The sequence below is a fragment of the Ambystoma mexicanum genome, chromosome 6q (assembly GCF_040938575.1).
Source record: "Ambystoma mexicanum isolate Mex_15411 chromosome 6q, UKY_AmexF1_1, whole genome shotgun sequence".
NCBI lineage: Eukaryota > Metazoa > Chordata > Amphibia > Caudata > Ambystomatidae > Ambystoma > Ambystoma mexicanum.
The window spans coordinates 1,108,098,591-1,108,123,561 of NC_090937.1; the positions used below are offsets into that span (position 1 = coordinate 1,108,098,591).

The 24,971-nt window shown below is 44.6% G+C and overlaps 1 protein-coding gene across 5 annotated transcripts in view; it reads right to left on the reverse strand.

The window, feature by feature from the left end:
* DCUN1D4 (defective in cullin neddylation 1 domain containing 4) overlaps positions 1-24,971 on the reverse strand; it is a 960,807-nt gene that overhangs the window by 927,050 nt on the left and 8,786 nt on the right. For 2 of the 5 annotated variants that reach the window (XM_069631679.1, XM_069631677.1), the window contains exons 1-2: positions 8,401-8,594; positions 6,104-6,174 (exon numbers count right to left, since the gene is read on the reverse strand). The exons of 1 other annotated variant lie outside the window; for it this stretch is intronic. In XM_069631679.1, the coding sequence (XP_069487780.1) occupies positions 6,104-6,174; positions 8,401-8,434 (105 nt within the window). In that variant the 5' untranslated portion in view covers positions 8,435-8,594. Of the gene's footprint in view, positions 1-6,103; positions 6,175-8,400; positions 8,595-24,971 lie in introns of those variants that run through there. 2 more of the 5 variants (XM_069631680.1, XM_069631678.1) reach the window with 1 other exon arrangement.

Below are 24,971 nucleotides of genomic sequence, written 5' to 3' on the forward strand. Positions count from 1 at the left end.
TGAAATATTCGAATCACATGCAATGCGAGGGATAAAATTCCTCGCGTGCCCAATCGCAGCTAGGAAATATGGGGAGGGTGAAGGACCTGGGAGAACACTGGCTAGACTTGTCCAAGTGGAGGGGGGCAGGACACAGATTGAATATGTCAAAGACTCACAGGGGGGTCCCACAATGGTCGGACCAACAACAACTTCTTTCAACATTCTCACAGTTCTATACGGATCTATACACCCAACAACACGTACACGATACACAGGATATCATAGATCTACTTGATCAAATCCCCATGACCCTGGTGTCCCGGTCCACGCGAGAGCATCTAGACGCACCTCTAACGCTCGAAGAGATAGTTCAGGCCATCACTGACGTCCCCCGAGGTAAGGCACATGGTCCGGATGGTCTTACTTCAGAGTTCAATCAGGAACATGTCGCCATCCTTGCCCCTAGATTACTGGAGGTATGGGACGAGGCGCTCCAAGTGTCTATCCTCCCGTCCACCCCCCCCTATTTATGCATGAGGCTCTCATAACAGTCCTCCTTAAGCCTGGTAAACCCAGCGATAAATGTGGATCATACAGCCCCCCCTCTCACTTGCCTAGAACCTAGACACCAAAATACTGGCCAAGACCCTAGCCAACAGATTCCTCCCAATTATGTCATACCTCGTACACGATGATCAGAGCGGCTTTATCCCTGGGCGCTCTACCTCTCTTAAAATAAGGAGGCTTTTCAATGTCCTGTCAAGGATAGACCAGGGTGTCGAGGCAGTAGCGGCCACGCTAGACGCACAAAAAGCTTTCGATATGGTTTTGTGGCAATATATGTGGGCGGTCCTGGAGAAAATGGGGATCGGCCCTAAAATGATCCAATACATCAAGATATTGTACACATGTCCTATCGCCAGAGTCCTGATTAACTCACTGATCTTGCATTCCTTCGAGCTGCAAAGGGGTACACGCCAGGGCTGCCCCTTTTCACCCATTCTTTTTGCACTGGTCATCCAACCAATGGCGGACTACGTCAGGGCAAGGCACTCTCGCAAGGGCATATGCCTAACTGACCCCCTGGATATATTACCATTATATGCAGACGATGGCCTACTATACGTTAGAGACCCATCTACTCATTTAGATCCCATACTGAGAGATATAATCAAGGTCGGCACCTCCTCAGGCTTCACCATTGACTACACAAATCAGAGATTTTTGCCCTTACTGCTGTAACCCGACAACCAAATAGTCAATACCCTCTCCGATGGTCCCAAGACGGCATCAAATATCTGGGTGTCCATGTAGCATTATCTAAACCCACCCTGATCACTGGTAAGTATACTACAGATGCAAAATACTTCTAATCTAAGGTGAATAAATGGCGCGGCCTGCCTATTTCCCTGGCTGGCAGACTCTCCTTGATTAAAATGATCCTGGTCCCCAAGTTACTATACATCTTCGGGAACGTGCCGATCTGGCAAGGAAAGAAAACATTTTGAGGAACTCCAAACGATGGGTGCCCAATTCCTATGGCATGCTGGTGCGGTTCGTAAGAAATGGCAACAAATGGCTCTGCTCTATGAGAAAGGGTGATATGCGGCTCCTAACCTGGCCCTATACTGGACAGCAACCCAGGCATAGTTTGCCACATATTGGTACAAATACCCCACGGCTCCCCCTCATGTCAGGCTGCAAAGACTGGCCAGCTGAGGTAGACCCCATGACCCTGATCCTTCAACATAAATACATAACTGATGCCCCAGCCAATCCCATTGTGTCCACCCTTAAGGAGTGGCGCCGCCTCCTGAACCTCACATCTACTCCTCACCCCCCATTATAAATGGCTCCCCATATGGCGCTTCCCTGTGCTAGAACACACTGACGACAGGCTCCTCTCAACAGTGGTTGGCCCTGGGCTACCGCGCACCGATGGATCTTTTCCCGGAGGGGTAGTTCATCACCCCAGAGACGTGGTGGCCCCGCCATACAGGCTCGGCTTTGGAGATGCTGCAGTATTACAGACTGCGTGCTGCATGCCATGAGATGTGGTCGACATTTCCAGAGGAACCCCCGGATACCCCTGAGCTGCACTACATTGCCAACTCCGGTAATAGTAAGAGCACAGTCTCCTCTCTATACAAAATCTTATTAGCGAAGCTCCCAGACTCGACCTCCAAGGCCCGAAATGCATGGTCCAAAGAACTCGGACTAGATATCACTGATACTTTGTGGAATAAAAGGAGCACCCACACGAAAAAGTGTCCCTAAACGCCAGATATCGTTGCATGCAGTACAAAATACTGAATAGGGTATACTACACCCCACACAGATTGTCTAAGTTCACAGCCGGTGCCCCACAGGTTTGCACTAGGTGTCAGGCTGAGGATGCGGACCAAATACACATGTTTTGGTCATGCCCTGCACTGATTACGTTCTGGAGGGAGGTGTTGTCTGCACTATCTGAGATTGTGGGTGCGGATGTTGATCCTGATCCAAGGGTGCTGCTGTTCGGAGGTCTGGAAGGGCGATGAGCTAAAGAAAGTGGCAAGATTCTTAAATGTGGGTAGCATTGTTGCCAGAACATGTATACTGCAAATTTGGATGAGGTCATTCCCCTTGCCCACCCCCCCCCACTTTCAAAATGTGGCTCACTGCCCTCGTGTGGACACAAACATGTGAGGAGGAGTATGTGGCCACCCTACCTGTACAATCTCGCCCCAGGAACATCTGGAGTGCCTTCTGCAGTTACCTCAACAAGGAGACGGATGAGGTCCTGCCCTCTACTTCAACTCCGCCCATCTGAATAAATTGTGAACTGTTGCTCAGATCATACGCCTGCTGCTTAGGCGCATGATGCTCCTAACTGCCAGAATCTATGCTCTACTACCACTACTTGTTATGTTGTTTATATGATGCTCTAAACGTGTAACCACCTTAACTCTGCCAATAAAATAAAAGGTTAGGAATAAATAAATGAGTAGTTGGCCAAGTAGGATGTCCAGAAAATGGTGGTTGGGCAACGAGAAGTATTTATTTATTTGAGGAGAGACCTCTGTGTGTTAAAGGATATTCACGCAGGGCTCTTTGGGTGGGGAAGGCAGGAGAATGAAGATGGTAAAAGTTGCAGTCTCTTTCTAGAACTTCTCGGCCTCTTGCTACCACCAGCATTTTAAGCTGTAGTCTAGCATTTCAAGCTGCAGTCTCTTAAGCAACAAAGAGCGCCAGCTCTGCACTTGCATCCAGGCCTCTGCACTCTGCTTGGCACTACTGCACTCGGAATACGTTCCATGAGAGGAGCAACCACTCTGCACTTAACCCAGACCCCTGCTGGACTGGGCGCACTTGTCCCTCCTCCCTCGCACTTCCTGTCTGCGCACTTGCACGATCTTGAATGTACTAGGCCTAGCACGTTTGTCGGTCCCGTCCCCCCATCTGTCTCGCCTTCCTAGCATGGTTGTGTCCGACTACGAATGCATAGGCGCATTAGATGACCAACCAATCTGAAATGTCACCTGGCCTAGTACTGTAGTTTATTGTTCTGTTTATCCTTTTCCCTCTCCCCCACACTCTTCTCTTCCCACTCACACACTTACACTAGTAGCAATGCCTCTGGCTGTGTATACTAGTCATTGTTGTTAGATCATTCGGAAGCTTCAAGGCCCCAGAATGACAACTATATTCCCTAGTTCCCTTACCGCCTTGAAGCGCTTCGAAGCCCTTCACTTGTGTACAAGCGCTTTACAAATGAGAAATTACAAAAAACAGCTCAATGCTCGGCCTTCCCAGCAGTGGTATCTTAAGCACTGTTAGTAGTGTGATGAATCCAATAGATTCACCATGTTCCCACAGTGGTGACAACCTCCCATGTGGCCAGGTGACGGGTGAAGCTACCCGATCCTGATCCTGGGGACAGCTATTGGAGGGAGGATCACGTGAGGAGACGACCTCTGGGGACAGGATATGGCATAGTATCCCCATTTGCCCTCAAGGATAAGATGCCCAAGGTCCTTATGGCTTACTGCCATTCATCCTCAGCTCCCCTTTTGAATCATAGGGAAAACCTTTCCCCACATCAATTCAGCCCGACCTCCAACTTTAATCAAACCAGTGGAAATTTTACTGTCTCCAAGTCCATGTTTCCAATCATCTAACACTAGGTTACCAGCTAAGACTATTGCAAATGATCATTCAAGCTTTAAAAATCAACCGCCAACAAATAACTTCTTGTCCCATAATTCCTCAGGTACTGGGACGAAGAAGAGTAATGCAGAGCAGGAGAAACTAGAAGCTCAGCGAGCGTTCTAGTCTTTCCCCCGCAAATACATGTGAATGGGTAATTTAAAGGAGGGAACCGAAGTGCAAGGGGCGACCGTTGGCGAAAAGACATTTCACCTGTCTCCTGAGCTCAAGGAACTGAGAAGCAGAAGCAAGCATGGTGGAGCCGGGCGGCTCACCAGCAGAGAAGAGGGGAAATGCTGACAGAGTGGGTCAGGCTACCAAGACGCAGGGAGCGAGAGGAAGACTCCTGGGCGTACACTGACCGCCGCAAGAAAACCTTTGCTTACCGGAGCAAAGGGGGATGGGGTGAGCGGACGTGTGGGAGAGATGACACGGGAAAGGAGAAGCTGAACAGGAAACAGCCACGAAGGGAAACCAAGCAACGTACCTTAACCGAACGAGCCTGACAACGCCAGCAAGAGTCAGTGCATCAGCCCAAAGGCAGTTGGGACCCCAGGGCATATCGGCGACCGCACCAATAACAGTTACAAGAACCACAAAAAGAGAGAAAAACGAAGGAACAAACTGTAAAAAGGGGAAGAGAAGTAAAACCCTTTTCAGAGTGAATGTATGGAACGTATATACATGGAGCACCAAAACATAATGTATATCAAGACAATGTGATATCCAAGAAAGTGAATATAAAGTCAGTTGTGGGCATGGTTAGAAACCCTATGTGAATACAAGCAGCCTTGGCTATAGAAAAAACGGGCAATTACAAGTTTGTGAATACGAAAAGCCCTGGCAGGAAAGTATACCAGGCAATTACAAGTGTGCAAGTGTAAGAAGCCCTGGCAGGAGAGTTTACCAGGCAATGACAGGTGTGTCAAGAACTTCCAAGCACAGATATCAGAACTGTGTTAAGCATATAAAGAAAAGCCTAGTCTTGACAAAAAGAATTACACAGATATGAAGCTTTGTCTGCGACAGTGCTTTTGTGGACCAAATAAAACAAGGCAATGTTGTATTCAAGAAAGAGGAGTCCAGGGGAACGGAACGCCTTGTGGAACAAGAACTCTTGCGATATTGAAAATATTTTATGTTGAAGCTACTTATTCTTCCTTTATTAACACTTTTGCAAGAACTACAAAAATTTAAAGACATTTCCCTTTTCATCTTTAGAATTTAGTTTTGGGTTGGGGGTCAGAAAGAACGTTTGGACACAAGGACAGTTTAATTTTGACATCCTGACAGATTGAGCCTTAGTTTTGGTTTAGGTAGGGAAATTTCTCCTAGAGCAGGGCCAGAGAGGCCTTTTCCCCCAACCCTTTTATTTTCAATACAAGTCTTTAACCCAAAACATGCCTGACTGGTTTCCGAGTTTCATGCCTGACTCCTCACAGTAGGAAGTGTTGGCATGCAAGTGGTAACCTCATCACCCCCAACCATTTCATTTGCTTAGAAGGAACGCAGTCCCCCTCCTCGCCTTCTCTGAGACCAAGGAACATATTGGTGTCATACTATGCAACGTGCTTTGAATTTGAGATACAAATGGATAACCAATAGCATGCACCCATCAGATCTGAGCAATGCAATGACTCTCATAAAAATTATATTTGAAGCAAAGGGTTTCAGATAGTGTTAAAATTACCAGACAAGACAAGGAAATGTATACATTAATTTTGGCAAAAATGTGAATTTTAAATGAAATGTAAAATTCAGCTCTATACATTGCAAGATGGTTGCATTTTAAACGAGACTTTTTTCTTCAGTGGACACTTTGTGCTATTATAGTTAGTGTTCAGTATAATTCAAGTCATAACAAGCAAGCAAATGCTAAATGAAAAAAATAAAAATGTAAAAGTGGGGTCGCAAAGAGGTTTTGGGTTATTACCAATTTGTTGAGCGTATGATAAATGTTGTGGATATTTGCCAGTGTTGATAGATGAGAGTTCAACTGAAAATCTGTTGAAGAAAAACATGCATTTAGGAGGTCTCCTTTGAAAGAGGTCATAGCACAACCACAGAGAATTTAAGATCAAAATACATTTGCAAACTTTAACAATCATTTATTAGGATGGCAATAAATGTACAGTGCTGTGTCGCTGTACTTTCAGGCTCTGGTGTTCCTGTGAAAGCACAGGAAAACCAGAGCCTGAAAGTACAGCCACTCTGCATTCTCGCAGATCCAGCCACAACATACAGACCAGTTACTGAGAAGAGGAATGAAAGCCCAGGAACGTACAGCCACCCACAGCGAGCAGTGCAGATCATGCGTAGGCACAAAAACATCCCTCACTCCTTTCCCTCCCTCCAACCGATACCCAGTGTAGGGAGGTGAACTAAGACCAGTGCTGTATGCTCTTCCATTTATTAGAATTCTCACCCTCTCTACTGGTCTTGCCGCACTATGAAGCAGACCCTCTTTGGGTAATAAATGATAAAACAAAATGAACTATGCAATGCCAGGTTATCATAGATCAAAGCTTATGACATGGTATATCATGATCCATCATAACATCACATCTTTTGACAAGCCATTATGACATGACAATCTCAATAACCTTCCATTTTGACAAATCTAGAGTATTCCATTTTAGTAAATTAAACAACCTCAATATATTCTCAGTTTTCTGTTTAACAAACGAAGTATACTTCAAATTTGAACAATCCCATTATAGTCCCAGTTTGAACAATTCAGTCTGCCCACACGCATTCTGGCAATCCCAGTTTCACCAGGTATATTTTCACCTTAATGTAATGATTTTCCTTGGTTTTTATGTTTTGTATACGTTTTCACGTGTTCTTTTTCCTCCCTTTTCTTATATATTGTGGAAAAGCCAAATATTGACTAACCACATTTCCACTTTGACAGGCCCAGTATAATCAGGAGGTTACTATGCCCAGTGAAAATTCTGGTATACACTTTGTTGGACAACTCACTTTACACAAACCTAGTATATTTCTAGTTTGAATATCCCAGTCCACTCCCAATTTGACAACGCTGCATATTCTCATTTTGCATAATTTCAGCATACGTGCCATCTTCAGAATCCCAGTTTGGCATTGCCAATTTTCATGATAGACAACGTTCCCAATTTTTAGAGTGCAGGCATATTCTGAGTCTCTGTTAAATTGGGATTTACTCATATTCAATGCCAATATACATCCAATTCATAAATTCGCAGCACAACAAGTTTGGAGGTTTCATCACAGTTTTACTAGCCCAATATGTGTTCAGTTTCACAAACCTTGTACAATACCAATTTACAGAACGTTGGTACACGATGTTTGACAAACAGTACATTTAGTCTGATAATCCCAGTACACTACCCGTTTCAAAACTGCTGCAAAGTTCACTGACGATTTTCTGGCAACATATCAAAAGGCAGCACAATCTACCTTTTATACAGTTCAAACTGTAGACCGACAACATATCCCTACACACTAACCAGCAGATAAGTGGGGTACAAGCCACTTTTGCTCCCTGTACACAGGTGTCTTTACTCCTGAAAATACGAGCAAAAAGAAACCTAACAAAAAAGGAAATAGGACAAACAAAACTGACGCACAGAAGCCCTCTGCTATCATCTACACAGCTCCACAGATATTTATAGACAAGTGGTACCAGCACAAACGTGTTACAGGAAGGTGGTCTAATAATAACTCATCTGAAGAGAAATGTTAATGTGAAAAAATATTCACTTGAAAAAATACTTGCATCATTAATGGGAATTTTATTTTTACTCCCCATTACACAATTTCACTTCAAACTTCCAAGTCTTAACTGGAGCCCTGCATGCACCCATAGAACATAGGGGCAAGCAGCCTGCCAAGTCTCAGGACCCATGGGCACATATCAGAACAATAAGTAAATAAATGTATACACAACCATAAAAAGGAAGAAACAGATAAGCATATATTCACATTATGAGGATATATATATATGTATGACACCACTTACACGCAGGTAACACCCTACACATTCACAATAAATTAATTCCATCAGCACATGACATTTCTTCACAATCTCCACTAAAAATCGCCAAGGATAGATTTGCTGCTGGCCAAGTTTGTGTCATCCGCATTTGCCCTTCTTTCTACTCAGTTCTCTATAGTGCAAATTAAATAACCATCCTTGACCATTTTCACCCTTCCCAATCGTCCTGCTCATCCTCCACTGCTACTCACTTTGGGACTTTATGGCTGTGGCACAAGGTGGCATAACTGCTGCAACAGCCTTTGACCCTCTCCACTTCCCCAAAGGCAGGATCAGAGTGTCCTCAGCAATCTTGTCAAGACCAGGAAAGGGCCTGAATAGAGCCTGGGACAGGCATGGGGTAAGGAGGAAAAGTGATAAAAGTATAATACAATAGTCAGACCAGTATTCTGAACAGCACCTTAAAGGAAGTCTAATGACATCATAATGGCAACACAGGCTCATTCTGAGATCATCCGATGTTAACTAGTGTTGATACCAATGCCAAATCACCTCAAAAGAGGAACACTATGCTGCTCGTGCCTCTCAGGATATATTTCGAGTCCACATGCAAACCATAATTTCCTGCTCTTCTGGTAGGTCTATGGAGCAGATGATTGTAACCACAGTGAATAATGCTAGATCAAGCTCACTCTTGGAAAGCTTCATAATATCCAAATAAAATCTCAACAAGATACTGCTGAATAGCTCCAAACATAAATAAAACTGGATTAAGTGTAGAGCAGGTATGTTAAACTCCCAGGAATCAATTGACATTAGTAGTCAAAAGTCCACAGATATTAATGGGATGCTTTTTATTTTATCCAACGCTGGTATTTCTTTTCATGCCTCCTAATTAGCACAGTGGTGGTCCATTCCAGAGAATGCTCAAGCCCCCCAATATTCTTCAAGAAGACAAAAGGGGAAGGAGCATGGCTCAAGTTTGAGGAGGCATCTACACTATTTTGGTTGAGTAAGTCACAGATAACAGTGAGGTAAGGAATATGAAAAAAACGGTCATTAAATTAAAAATAAAAGATGCACTTGTTTTTCTCAAAAATGTTCCTTTCATAAGGGTTCCTTTGAGAGCATTAACTTTATTTGTATTTATTGAAGACCAGGGTGACAGTTAACAGAAATGACTTACAAAGTGGGCAATGAGAGCACAGAGGCAGTCTTACATAAGAGCACTAATTGATTGAGCTACACAGAGCAGGCAATGAACAGATGAGGGTGGAAACACAGGACAGAGACTGAACGACATGTTTAACTTTGACAGCTGATATGTATTGATGTTGGGCTCTGATGTCACATACACAGACCAGCTGTGGAGCCATATAGTTTTGTCAAGGTAGGCTTTATTGTACATCTTTACATTTGTACAGGAGCCAGTTTGTTTCTCTTCATATGTACAGTACCATTACTGGTAATCACGGTGGACATCACCGGTACATAGACAGAAGTACAGAGACATAAAGGGACAGAGACCCACCGGCCATCCTTACACACCCAGCTCAGGCCCCAACTGACATTCATGGAACACTCACTCACAGACCCATTCAACATTCTTCCGAGCTGCCTATCATTCATACATCACCATTCCAATGGCATGCATGCCCTCCTGGCCAGTGACAATACATACATTCACAAAAGACTCCTTCATTATTACTTACTAATATTCACATATGTATTCCTGTTTAAATAATTCCCAAACTTCATTAGAAATGATGCTCATATTTTCACTACCATAAAAAAACATGTCATCATGAAGCAAAACGTTTAGTTTCCACATCATTCCCATCGTGCTGCAACTACATTATGTCCCCGATATGGATGTGCTGGCCTGATCAGGGCCAACACACATTTATAAAAATCAAAATATGCAACAACAATTTATCCCATTAGTGAGTAACATAATTCTCCACAGAAAGAAACAAAACCCACGCGTAAAAATTCTCCTGTGATTAACAAGTCCTGAAGTACTCTCAGCATTGTGTGCCTGTTAGGTTTAAATGTCATATCATTTTGTTTATATATGTGTTACAGACCTTTGGAGTGTTTATTATGCTGTGTTCCATTCATGCATACACATTCCGAGAATTCCTGCATCCTAGGATTCTCTCAGAATGTGCATGTACTGCATGCTTTGAACTGGCAGACAGTTTGCCTCGAGTACCTTAAGCTGAAGGTGTGTCTGCTGCCTGTGCATAGTTTAACTTAAATAAAGCCTTTTGTTAAACTCCTTACGGCGTTGGTCCTATCTCAACAGTCCCTCATAAGCCATCATGCAGGCCAACTGTTGAATTCATTGGCCTTACCGTCAAACTCTGACGCTCGAAGAAAAAAAAAAATGGATTACTGATCTACTTCTCCTGCAGGCATTTTAATATGGTTCATCCTAAAACATCCTGTTCAAACAAAAGTATGGTGGCCCACTAAATAATCTGATTCTAATGTTCGTAGACACTTTGATATCCCGTTGATGATCGTTGACGGTCTCAATCCATAGTGCTACTTAAAAACAAACGAAATGACCATCTTGAAAACGTATCATATTTTCCCATAATCAGCTCTGATCATTGAGACGCTATGAAACCCGTTTTTTTCCAGAGTCAACGTTGGACAGCAACGTGCTTATGCATTAGGGTTCTTTACTCTGTTGCGATCATTTGTCGATACTGGCCCACACCATTCTAACTGCCACCTCGTCACACAGTCCTCTGTCGCTATATCTCTTTGGCGTTCTATCAACGTCATCATTCCACCGTCGGCATCGGAGAGGCCAGACCATGCTAAGCCTCCCAACCAAATGCCATTCCAACCCAGTGCTGCCGGTCCACGTTCAAAAGGAGCCTCTCCACATTGCTCCCAGGTTTGCTGCAGTGGCGCGCTGGTCATTTTTAAAGTTGGCAATGATTTTGGCATTTACATATCGCTGTAGGGACGCCCACTTACTGCTCCATGGGGCGCTGCTCTGTTAATCATCGTAGCATTGGAACTTTTTGCCCCTCCACTTCAACTGGCAGTAAGTCACTATATTCTCAAGGAAAGCAGTTGGTTTACAACTTTGTCTTTTATCCAGGTTGCAATTTCTTAAGCAGGCGGCAGCTGCTCACTAGGGTAGAACGCTAGGTGTAAGGACACAGCCAAGCCACGGAACTAAACCTGCAAGTGTCAGCATAAACTCAGGTAAGGTGGCAGAAGCAATGAAAATTGAGATGGAACTGCAGGATTTAGCTCTGCCTGCCCACCCACAAGGACAGATGAAGGTGGACAAATATGGGTGTACAACGAAGGAAAAAAAAACTGTTTTATGTATGACTGGTGTCTTGGTGGTAACAGGACTTGGTGTATTTTCATGGTATCTGGAACACCCTTCAATGTATGAATTTAAGAATATGTTTCCTGTGGCGACCTCCCCAAATGACACCAATATTAATTATGTATACAGTAAAGACAGGTATGAGCATGACGGTCATGAAAACGAAGAGTATGGTAGGAATGCATACATACGCTTAATGAATACAACACAGAAGTCCTTGAATTTGTCAAGTTGTTGGATATGCAGTCACGTTCCCCTCCATGCAGGGGATGGAATACCAATGTATGCTTTTGCAGTACCAGAAATTGACAGTTGTATTTTGCTTTGGATGAGGGTTCTCTCAATAGACCGGTATGTGCCAAACACTTCTATGTGCTTTCCAATGAACTGGTCAGAGATATCAGCAGGGATAGTCCGTAAAATTAAACACGAAGGAGTAACCTACTCTTCGAAAGACCTTGTAGGTCAGGCAAGGATAGGGAAGTTACCTCCACCCCCTTGATGATAACCAGGGAGTTCTCAAGGAAGAACATTTGTTTCAAGGGAACGAAAGGAGAACCTGTTTTGGGATGTAGTATAACATACGATCTTTCCAGATATAGTAGGGGTCTAGGTCAAACTGAAGGGTACGCTTATGTTTGTAACAAAAAGGCTCATTTATGGCTTCCCAGGAACATGTTATTTTGCCAGGATAATACCTGCTGCTATGATCTATACCCCTAAAGAAATGCATGCTAAACACAGGTATAAGAGAGAGAGAGAGAGAGAGAGAGAGAGAGAGAGAGAGAGAGAGAGAAAAGGCCAGGGCCTGACCAATCAGACACTGATCTGGATATATTCATGGACATAGTAAAGGCGATGATACTACCTATGGGAATATTCCTGAACTCCCAAGAGGTACGCAGATTAAGCAGGGCAGTAAAGGCCAGGATTAGTGAAACAGCCGATATACTTACTAATATTACATATGAGATGAAGGCCATACGGTTAGTTGCATTACAGAATTGGTACGTGTTGGATGCATTAACTGCAGAAAGTGGCAAGGTTGTGCTCATGTCAAAGCAAGATTAATCATGCAGGGCCCCGGAGACAAGAGGGGTGATGGTGTGCTGTTAGGATTCCTGTTTCTTGGAAATCATGCATCAAGTGTTCTGAGAAGAGGGGACAGGTAGAGGGCGGTGAAGGTTTGACACGGCAGATACACATGAATCGTGGACCACTCGAGAGAATTCCCCGAAGTGAACCGCCTACAGTGTGGGTGAAGCTTGGTGTTCGTGCAGCTGCAGGCTTATCTGCTCACTACAGGAATGAGTTTACAAGAAATTCTTCACATGGAGAAGAGATATGGGGTGTACTATGCGACTAACTGCTAAACGCCTATGCACATTCCTTCCGGTGTGCGTGCCAGCTATTGAAACCACTGTTGTGTGAAATGTATATAAAGTGCGCAAATTCAATGCTTGTGAGCTCACTCTCCTGTTCTTACTTGAGGATGCCGAGAGCCCAGACCTTTTGCGAAAGATTAATGAATAAATTGCCTGACTTGACTATCCGTCTGAGTCCTTGATTTGGGGTCACTTCACTGGAGTGGGGCGAGCGAAAGTGTACCCTCAACCGCCACAGGCAAAGCGAAGCAAGAAAAACCTCTTCCAAGCCAACGGGATCCCGGTGGCCGCTGCAAGTCTCCTGCCTGTAGGGGAACAGGGCCACCGCACTCCCAGCCCAACATGAGCTGCTGTCTGCTGCCTGCCCTCTGAGGCGCTCTGGTCTCAGCAGCTCTCTCCGCCGCTCACTGCCTCTGCCACAGCAGCTCGTCAACCCCAGGCAAGCAACAGAAATGAAAAAGGGATCCCCCGAGATCCAGCTCCTCTTCCCTACACTCCGGATCGTACTATGTGGCACACGGATTAGTGGAGTGGCAATAGTGGCGCAAATCACCTGCTCCTACGCGAAGCTCAGGAGGAAGCCGCCATGCTGGCTTGGCTGTTCTACAGCACCCCCTGGCTGCTATGGTTTTTAACGAGACAATATGATTCAATGGCTTCTATGATTTATGTGGTACTGCAACCACATTTCTCAGGGAGGGATAGGATATACGGTTAATGAAACTACACTAGCTCTTCACAGCAGGGTTGTCTACTTTAAATGAGACAGAATCAGCGTGTCTTAGAAGGGCTGCTACAGCATTTCCCCAGTCAGACATATATGGTTTATCATTATGGCGAAGTCTGTGTATCTCAGAAGAACAAGCAAACTTTTAAAAGGCACAAAAACAGACACACATTGGCATTATGAGCAGGATCCATCCGCCATTTATGAAAATGTTCTACATTTGTCAACAGTGCTTTTGATCTTTTAATAGGAGAGTACCAAAACTTCTCAGCAGAGCATCTGCAACTATAGTTTTAATGGACCGCGCTAGCACTTTTCAGCAGGGCTGCTATACCCTCCATGGATAGTGCATGCGCGACAGAACAAGGCTACAATACTTCAATGGAACATGCCCATTTAAAGGATGGTTGCTCTACCTTTCATAGTATAGATTGTTTACAGTCTCAGCATTAAGATCAAAGAATGAATAGCTACCGAGTCCCAAATCCTCACCTGACATGATGGCTACATTGTCCCAAATCCTCACCTGACATGATGCATACACAACACGTTTCACAACCTCTGGAACACTTCTACAGGCCTGTCAGAAAACATATGTACGATTGACTGTAACCAAACAGAGAGGTATCACATGTCTACAATTTTAAAAGAAATGATTGGTGACATATAGATCTCTTTGTCATGCCTCTGCCTAATGAAGGTATTTTATTCCAGTAACTTCCAGTGTACGGTTGACAAGCACTATTTAAAAAAAGGGAAGAACATGTATACACACGACACCATTTACCAATCTTGGACTTCAAAAACAGAAGCAGAGTCTTTCACTCAATCTGTTTAGCTTTTTCTCCAGAAGTGAACACCTGCTTTGAAAGCTCTCTTTTATTAGCAATAGCAGAGTTCAGTGTGACTTTAGGTACTGCTAGCAGCACAGCTCTGAGCGAGCTGGAGTATTAAAAAGAACAGAGCTCTGACTGAATCTTTGTAAACCAGGGCAAAGATCTGAGTCATTCAATGTGTGTGTTAACACATGCAGAGCTATGTGTGGCCTTGGGATATTATTACTTTGAGAGTTTGTGTGATATAAAGAGAATAGCTTGGATTGAGCTTGCGTAATATTAGTAGACTGGTCTCTTGTCTAGAGAATAGATCTGGGTGAGCCGGTGGGTTTCTCATGTGAAAGCTTTTCCATATATGAAAGAAGAGGATCACCCCAAAGAGGGTGGTGATGCGATTGGTTGTCCCGTCTGTTGGCAGTCTGCTTTTGTGATACCATTTTACAGTTCTAGCAACGATCTCCTATATAGACATGATTCTCATGCGTTACTGGTAGACAAAAAAGGAATGCTCTAGATAAAACATGTATTTGTTATGATTAAGGAGCATGATAAATTAAGAGTTCATTTTCAGCAACTGAAGTGCAAAATACATCTTAAAGAGTTTGTTAGTAAACACAAAGTCTGTTGGTACAAATCACACAGGCCTGAAGAACCCATCTTTAACTTTGCCATTTCATACAAATACCTCTGGGGCATTGACATTTTCAAAAACTGTTGCAAGAGTATTGAAAAAAAGAAATGTTCTCGGAAGCTTACTGTACTCAGATTAAGAAAGAAGAAAAGGTTCTGTGGAATTTGCCACCAATTAAAAAGTTCATCATGGGAGGGACTGATAAAGGTAGAGTCATTGTTATTCTAGACGGTCAAAGTATATAGAGGAGTCTGAACAAAGTAGTAAAATAATATAGCCATGTATAGATGACGCCACATCAAGACTTCGGGATATAATTACTTAAAAAGTCTAAAAGTATTGGAGTGTGAACAGATAAACAAGAGGCAGAGTTTTGGACTAAAGGAGACCCTAACACGCTATTTTATATCTTACATAATATCCATAAGAAGACAAATCCCACAGGGAGCTCAATAGTATTGGGGATAGATATGATATTGGAAGCCACCGTTTTTACCTTAATCCTGTCACTTGCATGAATGATCTTGTTCGTTTGGTGTAAAACAAAAATGATTTTCACTTAATGGGCACCTCATATTACTGAGTTTAAGATATGACTGTCACAAAGTTTAGCTAATCTCTAGCCCAAGATGTTTGAAGAAACCACAATATATGCAGACAAATACTTTTTTGAAGCATGCATGTCTATGGAATGACACAATTGGTATATCGCAAGGAATAAGTGAAGGTGCAGTGTCATTGTATTGTGGATAAATATACGGAATAGTGTCTTCTTAAGTTCACTTACATGATTAGTACAGATTCTTTGCATTTTTTATTATATCAGGCAGGGGATTTGAAGGTTTAGCCCTGCCATAAACCCACCAATCTTAAGGTAGTTTCCACTTGAAACATTTAAGAAAATCCCCCTTCTGGAGGTTAAAAAGAGGAATAAGAAAAGCACAGAGAATGAAGCTCGGCTTTAAAAAGAACAAAATAATAAAAAATAAAAAAAAAAAACACTTGTTAGCCTGCAAACCTGACGAAGAAGGCTGCTAAATGGGCCCACATCACTACCAAAAAGGTCATTTTGGAAGCCATAATACAGAAGCAGACTCAAAGAGAGAATGGTGCGAGTTAGACCAACAAAATCAAAAAGGGAGATATAGAAGAAATTGGAGCCTTGAAAGTGCCAACAAACAAAGTAAGGAAACAGATACAGGATTATTGAGGACGTGGTGAATAGTGGAATATGTAGGCAATGACCCATGTGGTCAATGTATATACAGGAAAGAAAGAATGGTTGAAACGGGAATGAAGAAACCTTAAAGTAAATACGTTGTACAGCTTTAAATGGTCAGTGCTATTACTATTATAGTAGTGGTTATTTTACTGAAGCAATGGATGTCATTAAACACAAATGTAGAACAAAATAAAATCATGTGAATTGTCACATGTTTAGATTGGGTGGTACCCAATATGAAAGTCATACAGATTGGGAAGAGTTATAGTTTCCACCTATAAAACTGGTATTAACGACATTTTTAAAGCTAAAACTAAATTTTGTGATTGTTTTGATTTGTGCAAGAACGGGACACGACACAGAAAATTGCCATTGCTCCCAATTGATTAATCATGGTAAAGCTTGGATGTGCAAGATGCTACAACATGTCTGCATAATCATAGGTTTTAACATGACACAAGTAATGCTAATCGGAAGGACAACACGCTAGGATTGGCGATTGGCTGTTTTCTTATTGGTCTCTAAACATGGATTTAAATGCTTTTGGCTCGATTATTATACTGAAAGTAAAATTGATTTGATCTTCTCCGAGGTTGAATTGCAGAATATGTTATAGAACAGTTTCTTAGGACACCAACACATTTTTTTAAATCTATTTTTCTTATTTAGGTAAAACAGCACAAATTTGGAGAGTCACCCATTTGTTCAGGATTGTATAGCAACCATGCTGTTGAATACTGCAGTGTTAATTTTGACCATAGTGTAAAACTAATAAACACACAAAGACGGAGGATTGATTTCAATGCTTAGGGACATTAGTTTTGAAAGAACATTAAAAAGGTAACATGCATGTTATTCTTTTTTGCTACCCTGTTTGTAGATTCTCTTAAGCTACTGGAAAAACCATCTTGGCTCCACGACCGACTGATTTATGGAGTACTGAAGAACCAAAAACGTATGCTGCGTGTTTTGGTAGTAATATATTTGGTCAGTATTACAGTTCTCCACATGTTCGGCAGTCTTTCAAACATGGAGAAACGGGGGGGGTGGGGTCTTTTTCATTTTTGTTTTGTTGAAATGTCATTGTTTAATTAGTAAAATTCACATACATCTGAGTCAAACGTGCTTGATAAGAAAGAATACATAACATTTTGAGATACTTACTACATGGTATGAACCCTATAAATGGTGTTTGTGGCAAGGGGAGAGCCACTTGAAAAGTGACTTGTTTGCATATTGCTTGAACCTGTGTGTACGACTGAGCAAAGTTCCAAATTTAACCGAATTTGCCCTGCTTTAAGTGAACCATGGTATTATGGACAGAGTTAAATTGACATTGGGTATTAGCACAAACACTGCTTTGATAGGCTCTAGCTTTTAGAGTACAGCTGGGATCGGGTCCGGGTGTTATCAGGTTATCAATAGCAAGTGGGTATTATCGAGACTAAAGCAATGCATTCACTCATTGTGAAGAGCCTTGGCTAGAATGGACATGACCATACATAGACGTCTCATCTTTCTAGAAATGTTTCTTGTGAAATTCCTATTGACTATTTCAATCTTTGGTTTTAGTATAGGTGCATTAAAAGGGATAACCAAATGTGATTTAGGTTTCAAATACTGCTAAAACTGTTTTGAGTTGGAAAGATAAATGAGACAACTACATCCTGCAGAACATAGCAATGTCATACTCTGAGGGGGCATAATTCAATTGCGCTTTTCAACTTTGAGGCAGTTATTCTACTCAAGCACAAGCAATTTATGTTGGTATTTTCACTGGCACAGCATAATGTACCCAACTCTCATAATTTCTCATGCAGGGCGCTGCTGCACCATCATCGTTTCATATGGACAAATGTATTGTCATTACCCAAATCCTTTGCTACCATACAGTCCGATTTAACTGTGAAAGAAAAGGCAGTTGATTAGGTACGGTAGCAGCAGAGGTAAAGCATCCAGGCATTGCTCAAAATTGGGAAGGATTTGATGAATTTATGAGAGGCTTATCAAATCTGCATTTAAAGCCGATTGTAACATGTCAAAAGTGATTTCCTCCAGACTAGCAAAGCTAGGCACCCAGTGCTTGTTCCTGTTGAATGCTCAATCCATGGAGATCCCCCATAAAGTCCATAGTGATGGAGCTCATGCTATCTTTGCACGCCTCTGGCCTATCATTTCACCACTAAAACTCAGGACATCCTGTCCACTCTCTCCTCTTCCTCTCGCTCTAACACTCCAGGCACCTCTACGGCCGTATCGCATCTTCCTTTTTCCTCTTGACAAGGTTTCTAGACAAGTCCGATTTATGAAAATCTCATCAAAGCAGGTGCTCCCCGCTCCTCCAGAACCATTTAGGCCCACATTGACACCCTTGCTCCAGCCTTGGCCGATTTCTGCAATCACTCTTTTGCCACTGGAACTTTCCCCTCCCCTCTTAAACACTCCCTTGTGCACACCCTCCTTAAGAGGCCTCTGCTGATCCTTCCGCTCTGGCTAACTACCACCCGATCTCCATCACTCCTTTACTCGGCAAACTCCTAGAAAGGCTGGCCATCTTCCAGCTTAATCTACATACCGAATCTGTTGGTTGACTCCACAACCACCAGTCTGGCTTCAGAGCAGCTAGAAGCACGAAAACTGCTTTCCTGAACACCTGTGAAGACTTGCTCGCTAATCTAGACTCTAACCTTCCTTCTGTCCTCATTCTCCTAGATCTATCCTTAGCTTTCGACAAGGTCAACCACACCATCCTGCTCAATCGTCTGCGTGACAACCTGGGTATCACTGGTCAGACCTCCTTTCTCTCCGATCGACCCTCCCAAGTCCAACTTGGGTCATTCCTCACTTCTAGCTCTCCCTCTACTTGTGGTGTCCCCCACGCATCTAACCTCTCTCCCTTGCTCTTTAACCACTACCTGGCACCTCTGGCCCACCGCATCTCTACCTTCTGTTCTAACTTTCGGTGTTGTGTATGGCACTCTGCTCTCCTTCAGGCTCCCCTCAGCTTCTTCTGCTCCTTCTCTCATACCCGACTGTCCGCAATTCAGGAATGGTGTGCCTCCAACGATCTCTGTCTTAATGCCAGTAAGACTGAGATCCGCCTCATTGGGGCACCTGCTCCCACCTCCCCTCTCTCTCACGCTGGCCGTCCACCCTAGGTCCTCTACAGGCACCTTCCTGTGAGGCTAAGAACCTTGTTGTATCTTCAACTTCACCCTCTCTTTCTCTCCTCACATCTCTGACGTCCATCTCAGACGTCTCTAAGAAGTCACACTATCAGCTGCACCTCCTCTTCTTCCTTTTCTGCCTTTCCCTTTCCCCCCGAAGCTCAGTCTCCAGAGTCCTGGCTCTCTCTAGGCTGGACTACTGCAACAGTCTCAAGACCCTCTGCTTCATCCACAAGGTTGCCTGGGGCCAGGGACCACACTACATTCAACTTTCTCTTCCTAAGCATCTTCCTTCTCGAGCCCTCCGATCATCCACCTCCAACTCTGAGGGTCAGACGCTTCTCCAGGCAGAGAGTGGGGTAGATCTCGGTCCCCGGCTGGGGCTTCCCTCTGGAACAGCCTCCCTGCCTCGCTCATACTTGAACAGGACCACCTAAGGTTTTGAAAGCAACTCGAGACCTTCCGTTTCGCTTCTGCTTTCTCTCTCCCTCTCCCTCTCTGAGAACAGGCTCCTGCACAACCAGCTACCCTTGCAACGCCTCCGGGCCTCCCTACCACTTAGGCACTGTATGTGCAACCCTGCAACCCTACCACCCCCCCTCCCAACTCCCTAGACTTATGAGCCACCTCCCTGGCAGCAAAGTGTTACATTACACTCACCCCTCCCCTTCCCCCAGCACTTCTCCACCCTCCCCCACCCCTACACTTGCACAATCTGAATGGCACAAGGCCTAGTAAGCATGGCCGCTGCCAGGCATGGGCTTGGGAGGGCTGAGGCCCTCCTACTTTGATGCAGAAGTCATCAATATGCTCTGAGGCCCAGCCCGGGCTCAGACGGCAAAAAGCTGTCACATTTGTAACCTCAGAGAGTGGTGTATTTACTTACTTACTTCTAAACATACCTTTACACTTTAGTAAAGGCCTCAGCAAATGTGTGGAGGACAAATGCCTGCCCAGGGGATGATTTCAATAGACCCCTTATGTGGAAGCTAAAGGCTCAACCTTTAGTTGGCCAATGTCTCCCAACGATTAGCATTCCTTTGTTTAACTAAATAGCGTGTGAGATGCAGAGGCCTAGATAGACAGGGAAGGGCCCGAGATGGTCTAGAGGGAAACAGGTAAGCAAAAAAAGTGGTTTTGCTTGTGTGGTTTGTATGCATGTGAAGGTGTGTGTAAGTGCATGCATGTATGTTTTTATGTGAGGGGGAGTCTAAGTGCATGCATATGAATAAATGCAGTGTGAATGGTCTGCATGGTTGTGAGAGAGCTTGTAAATGAGAATGAAGTGTGAATGACAGGATGGGTGGGGCGTTTGTGTCTCAGACTGGGGTATAAAATTGTCTCGGGCACCAGTAAAAAAGTGGCCCACAGTTGCAAATGACAATTGAGTCCTTTGTGACAGAATGTTTCAATAGCCTCCAAGGGGGATTTTTTTGATAAAACGTGATGCAAATTTTGCATTTTAAAGAATATTTATCCAGGAACACTGGTCAAAACTACTAGCCGCATAGTGAAGTGCCTCATCAAATTGGCCCACCTTGGCCGAAAAAGGAGCCCAGTTCAACCAAAAAACAGGCTCAAACTAGCATTTTAGGTTCAGGCATTGCTCCATTAGCCAGTCCGAGCGTGGTGCGCGCATTGGAGCATGAACATTTTTTGCCAGGATCATGGCACGTTTTACTGGAATTTTTGGGCAAAGCAAAGCCAACTTGAGTTATTATGTGAAGGAGCGGTTGCAGCAGGGGAAAGTGTACTGCAATGGGTCTGGCTGGGTGCTACTGTGGCATTGAATTTTGTCCTCACATTAAGGATAAAGCCAGCTTTGTAAGCGTTCTTACATGGGGGAGGGCATGTTTCCTTCTTGTGACATGGCATTGTTTTACTGGTGTTAAGGTCGAAGTCCACAGAATAAGTGTTCTTACGTAGGCGGCCCTTTGTACAGCCCGTAAACCAGTGTCTACTGGCATTAGGGGGTGAATACAACATTAATGTTCTTATATTGGGGATTTGTGAACCGATAATGATTTGTTATTTATATAGCGCTTTCCCCAAAGCACTGTACAGAGAATGTATTTATATACAATGATCACCCTACTGAATGTGGTATTCATTTATTGACCTCAGAAGGATGAAAGGCCGAGTGGGCCTTGCCGGGATTTTAACCTGTTACCTGCAGAACCCACACAGATGCAGCAGCAAGGGCTCAACCAGCTGAGCTATTGTACCAGCTAACCAGCAAAGGCATGTTTTCTTACTGTGGCATGGCTTTTATTTTAACTAGCATTAAGACAAAGCCAACAAGAGCATGTTTTTACTTGGGGATACAGCATATATTGATGAGAGTCAGCATGAACATGTTTTGTTATAGTATCATTAATGACATCATGGGCAAAGCAAACATGAGCATTTTCTGATGTGGGAATACCGCCATATGAAGGAACACCAGAATGGACATGTTTCGGCACAATCAATATGAAAATGTTTTTTACACTTACGGGGTACTGGCATACAGTGTACGAAAGGAATTATGAAAACGTGTTGTGCATTGTTGATGACCTGGCATCTAATGGACTTTTTTCATGCCTTACCCTACAAAACAGATCGTTAACTGTGTGACTTTTTACCTAATGCATCACAGAAAGCGTACTGTAAAAGTCACCATTTCAACCCCTTATCTAAAAAGAAAAATCTCTGGGAGAGAACCCCTCAGAACCCACCTTGGTTGGTTTGCATGGTAGCACCTACAGATTCGGTCAGGGCAGAAAAAGCCCAGTTCCCTCTTCAGGCTCCTCTTAGGGCGAGCCCTACTATGTTAGCTTAAGGCCCCACTTGTTGCACAATCCTTGACACGCCGCTGGTGAGATGTGGGTGAAAGATGCATCTAATGGGCCAAAGGGAGTCCAGTAGGCAGAGTAGATACTGTGCCTTCAGGTGAGAGCAACAGCAAAATAGGTTTAATGACCCCACTCACTACCAGCTTGCAAAACTGCCATACAGCCCCACAAAAACTTGTACGACTGGCCCCGCCCCTGCTAGTAAGATCGTTGGTTTTTCCTCCCATCTTCCCTTCCTTGTCGCGCCTAGAAACACGTGTGTACAGGCGCGTTATAATAAATGACCTATAGCTAAACGACTCTAGCCTACCATACCACATTTTGCCAATGCAATTGGTGAAACGTGCTTTTACATGCACCACTGGACTGCATTTTTAAAACATTTATCTAGTGGAATCCCTGAAGTACAGGTTTTCTCTGAAAGCGATTTGTTTGGATGTGACGACGGGGGAAACCCTAGAGGAGGCGCCAAGATAACAGGGCAGAGTCCTCCTTCCTACCCCCTGGGTAAGGGGCAGGGGTTGGGCAAAAGCCAGCAAAGCAGGGTGATTAGCCCGGGAAGAACCCGAGGGGGTGGGAAACCCGCTAATCATAAGAAGCCTGCGAAAGGGCAACAAAGGAAGGGGACGTGGCACCATTCTTTCACCCAACAAACGTCGGAGGAGCGAGGTCAGGAGCAGTTTTTCTTTCACACGACAGACAACGCTGGAGGAACGCGGATGGCAGCTGAAGTCAGTGTGAGCAGTTTGCCGCTCCATGGTCAGATTGTGTGCCAGGAGGCCGCAGTGAAGACCAGGACCATCCCGTCAGGAGTCCCGCAACAAGGAAGGTGTCCGGCGTGGAGGGAAAAGCAGCTTGCAAACCCCAGTAAAGCAGCGACGTGGTCCAGTGTGTGGTGCGTGTGTCGGGTACTTAGGCTGTTGCCCCAGAAGAAGTCAGCCAGTGCTGACGCAAGGTGCAAAGGGCAGTGCGAGTGCCTGTCCAGCCGCTGTCCCAAGGTGAGGAGAAGGGATGTGTGCAGTGTGTGTGCTGGGTGCATCTCGTAGCGAAGTTGCAGCTCTGCAAAAAGAGTTTGGCTGCGGTCCGCGGCAGTGAATTCTCAAGCTAACGAAAGCGGAATAGCGAGGTACAAGCAGAAACGGGCTGCGGTGGTACAAGTTTTGAATAAGAGCAGCTCTTGTGGCGGTGCATGTGCCGGTTGGGCCGCCGCTAAGGGGGGATTGCTCCCAGAACGCACAGTTCGCCCGATTGATGGACGAGCAATACACAAGGGGCAAGTTTGTGAAGGACAACACTAGCTCCGTCCACCCCATACACACACGGAGGACAAGACAAGCGAGGGACAGGGCAAGGCATTAGGCAGTACGTGTGTCGTGAAGGCCGCTGCCAGTAAGGGATGGCACCGACAATTTGAAGACAAAGGAAAAGATTTTCGCTCGGCTGCGATGGTGATCAAGCAAAGCATAAGTGAAACAGAATCCCTTTGTTTACTGAGGCAGTGCGTGTGCCACGAAGGTAGCTGCGAGTGGGTGATCTAGGCATCCGAACGCTGGATAAGAAAAGGAGAATTTCTACACATGGGTCGCGGCGGTTGGCAGTGAAACAAGCACGCAAACTGTTACAATAGCTCTAGAGGAGCCTGAGCAGTATTAGCGGTGGGTGAGCGGGGCAGAACACACTCCAGGGTCCCGGCACTGTGGCAAGTGATTCCACCACATAGAATCCCAAGGCAAGCACAGGATGTCAACACAAGGGGCTGGCTCACTGGGATGGAGCAGCGCAGAGAAAGATCTTCAGCAGTTTTTACAAATGGCACGGATGGCAGCAGCCAGTCACGGGGCCAACTGGCTGCAAAAAGTGGAAACAGAGCTGGGCGGTGAAGTAGCTGGTCCTTCTGATAGCAGGTCACAGTCCCCTTTGTTATTTCCCACGTACACAGAGGAGCAGGCCATGCAGGAGCTACTGGCCATTGAAGAAGAGAAACCTGGGGCCAAAAAAAGAAGGACATTAACTGCTACGGCAAATGCGATTGGGCAGCAGATAAAAAGCAGCTGGGGGAGATAAAAGCAGATGGAATAAGAAGGGGCCTGTTGCCAACCCAGCGGCTTCGCCTGCAGATGTTCCAAGGACTAGCTGCAGTGGACCCAGCACGCATGCAGCCACCATGGCGTTGATGGCACCAGAGGGACCTGCATCCTTGTAGCAAGTGAAAGGTATAGTGATGCAGTGTTTGCAAGCATGGGGCAATGGGGTGAATTGGCAAATGCTGTGGGGGAATGTTAATGCCTTTAACCAGGTGGGGAGGAATGTGGAAGTGGTTCACCAGCAAAGGGATACCCACAGGGGGTGGCAAGTGGCCCGGAAGGGGCCAGGGGCTCTGGCACATTGGGCCAGGCTGGTAGCATGCAAACGAACTGCTACAAGGGGTGGTTACACAACCACAAAAGGATCCAGCATCCAGGGGCAGGGAGAAGTACCAATTATGGGAGAGGGGTGCCAGGTTTTGCACCAGTGGGAGCTACGGGAATGTATTAGTGTGGCATATCCCAACAGCATTGAAAGCGAGGATACGGCAAAAGGAATTAATTGATATTTTCAGCCTCCTTGACATAGAGTCAATAGGGCTTGACATGCGCCAGATTTAGTAAAAGGGAAGGGA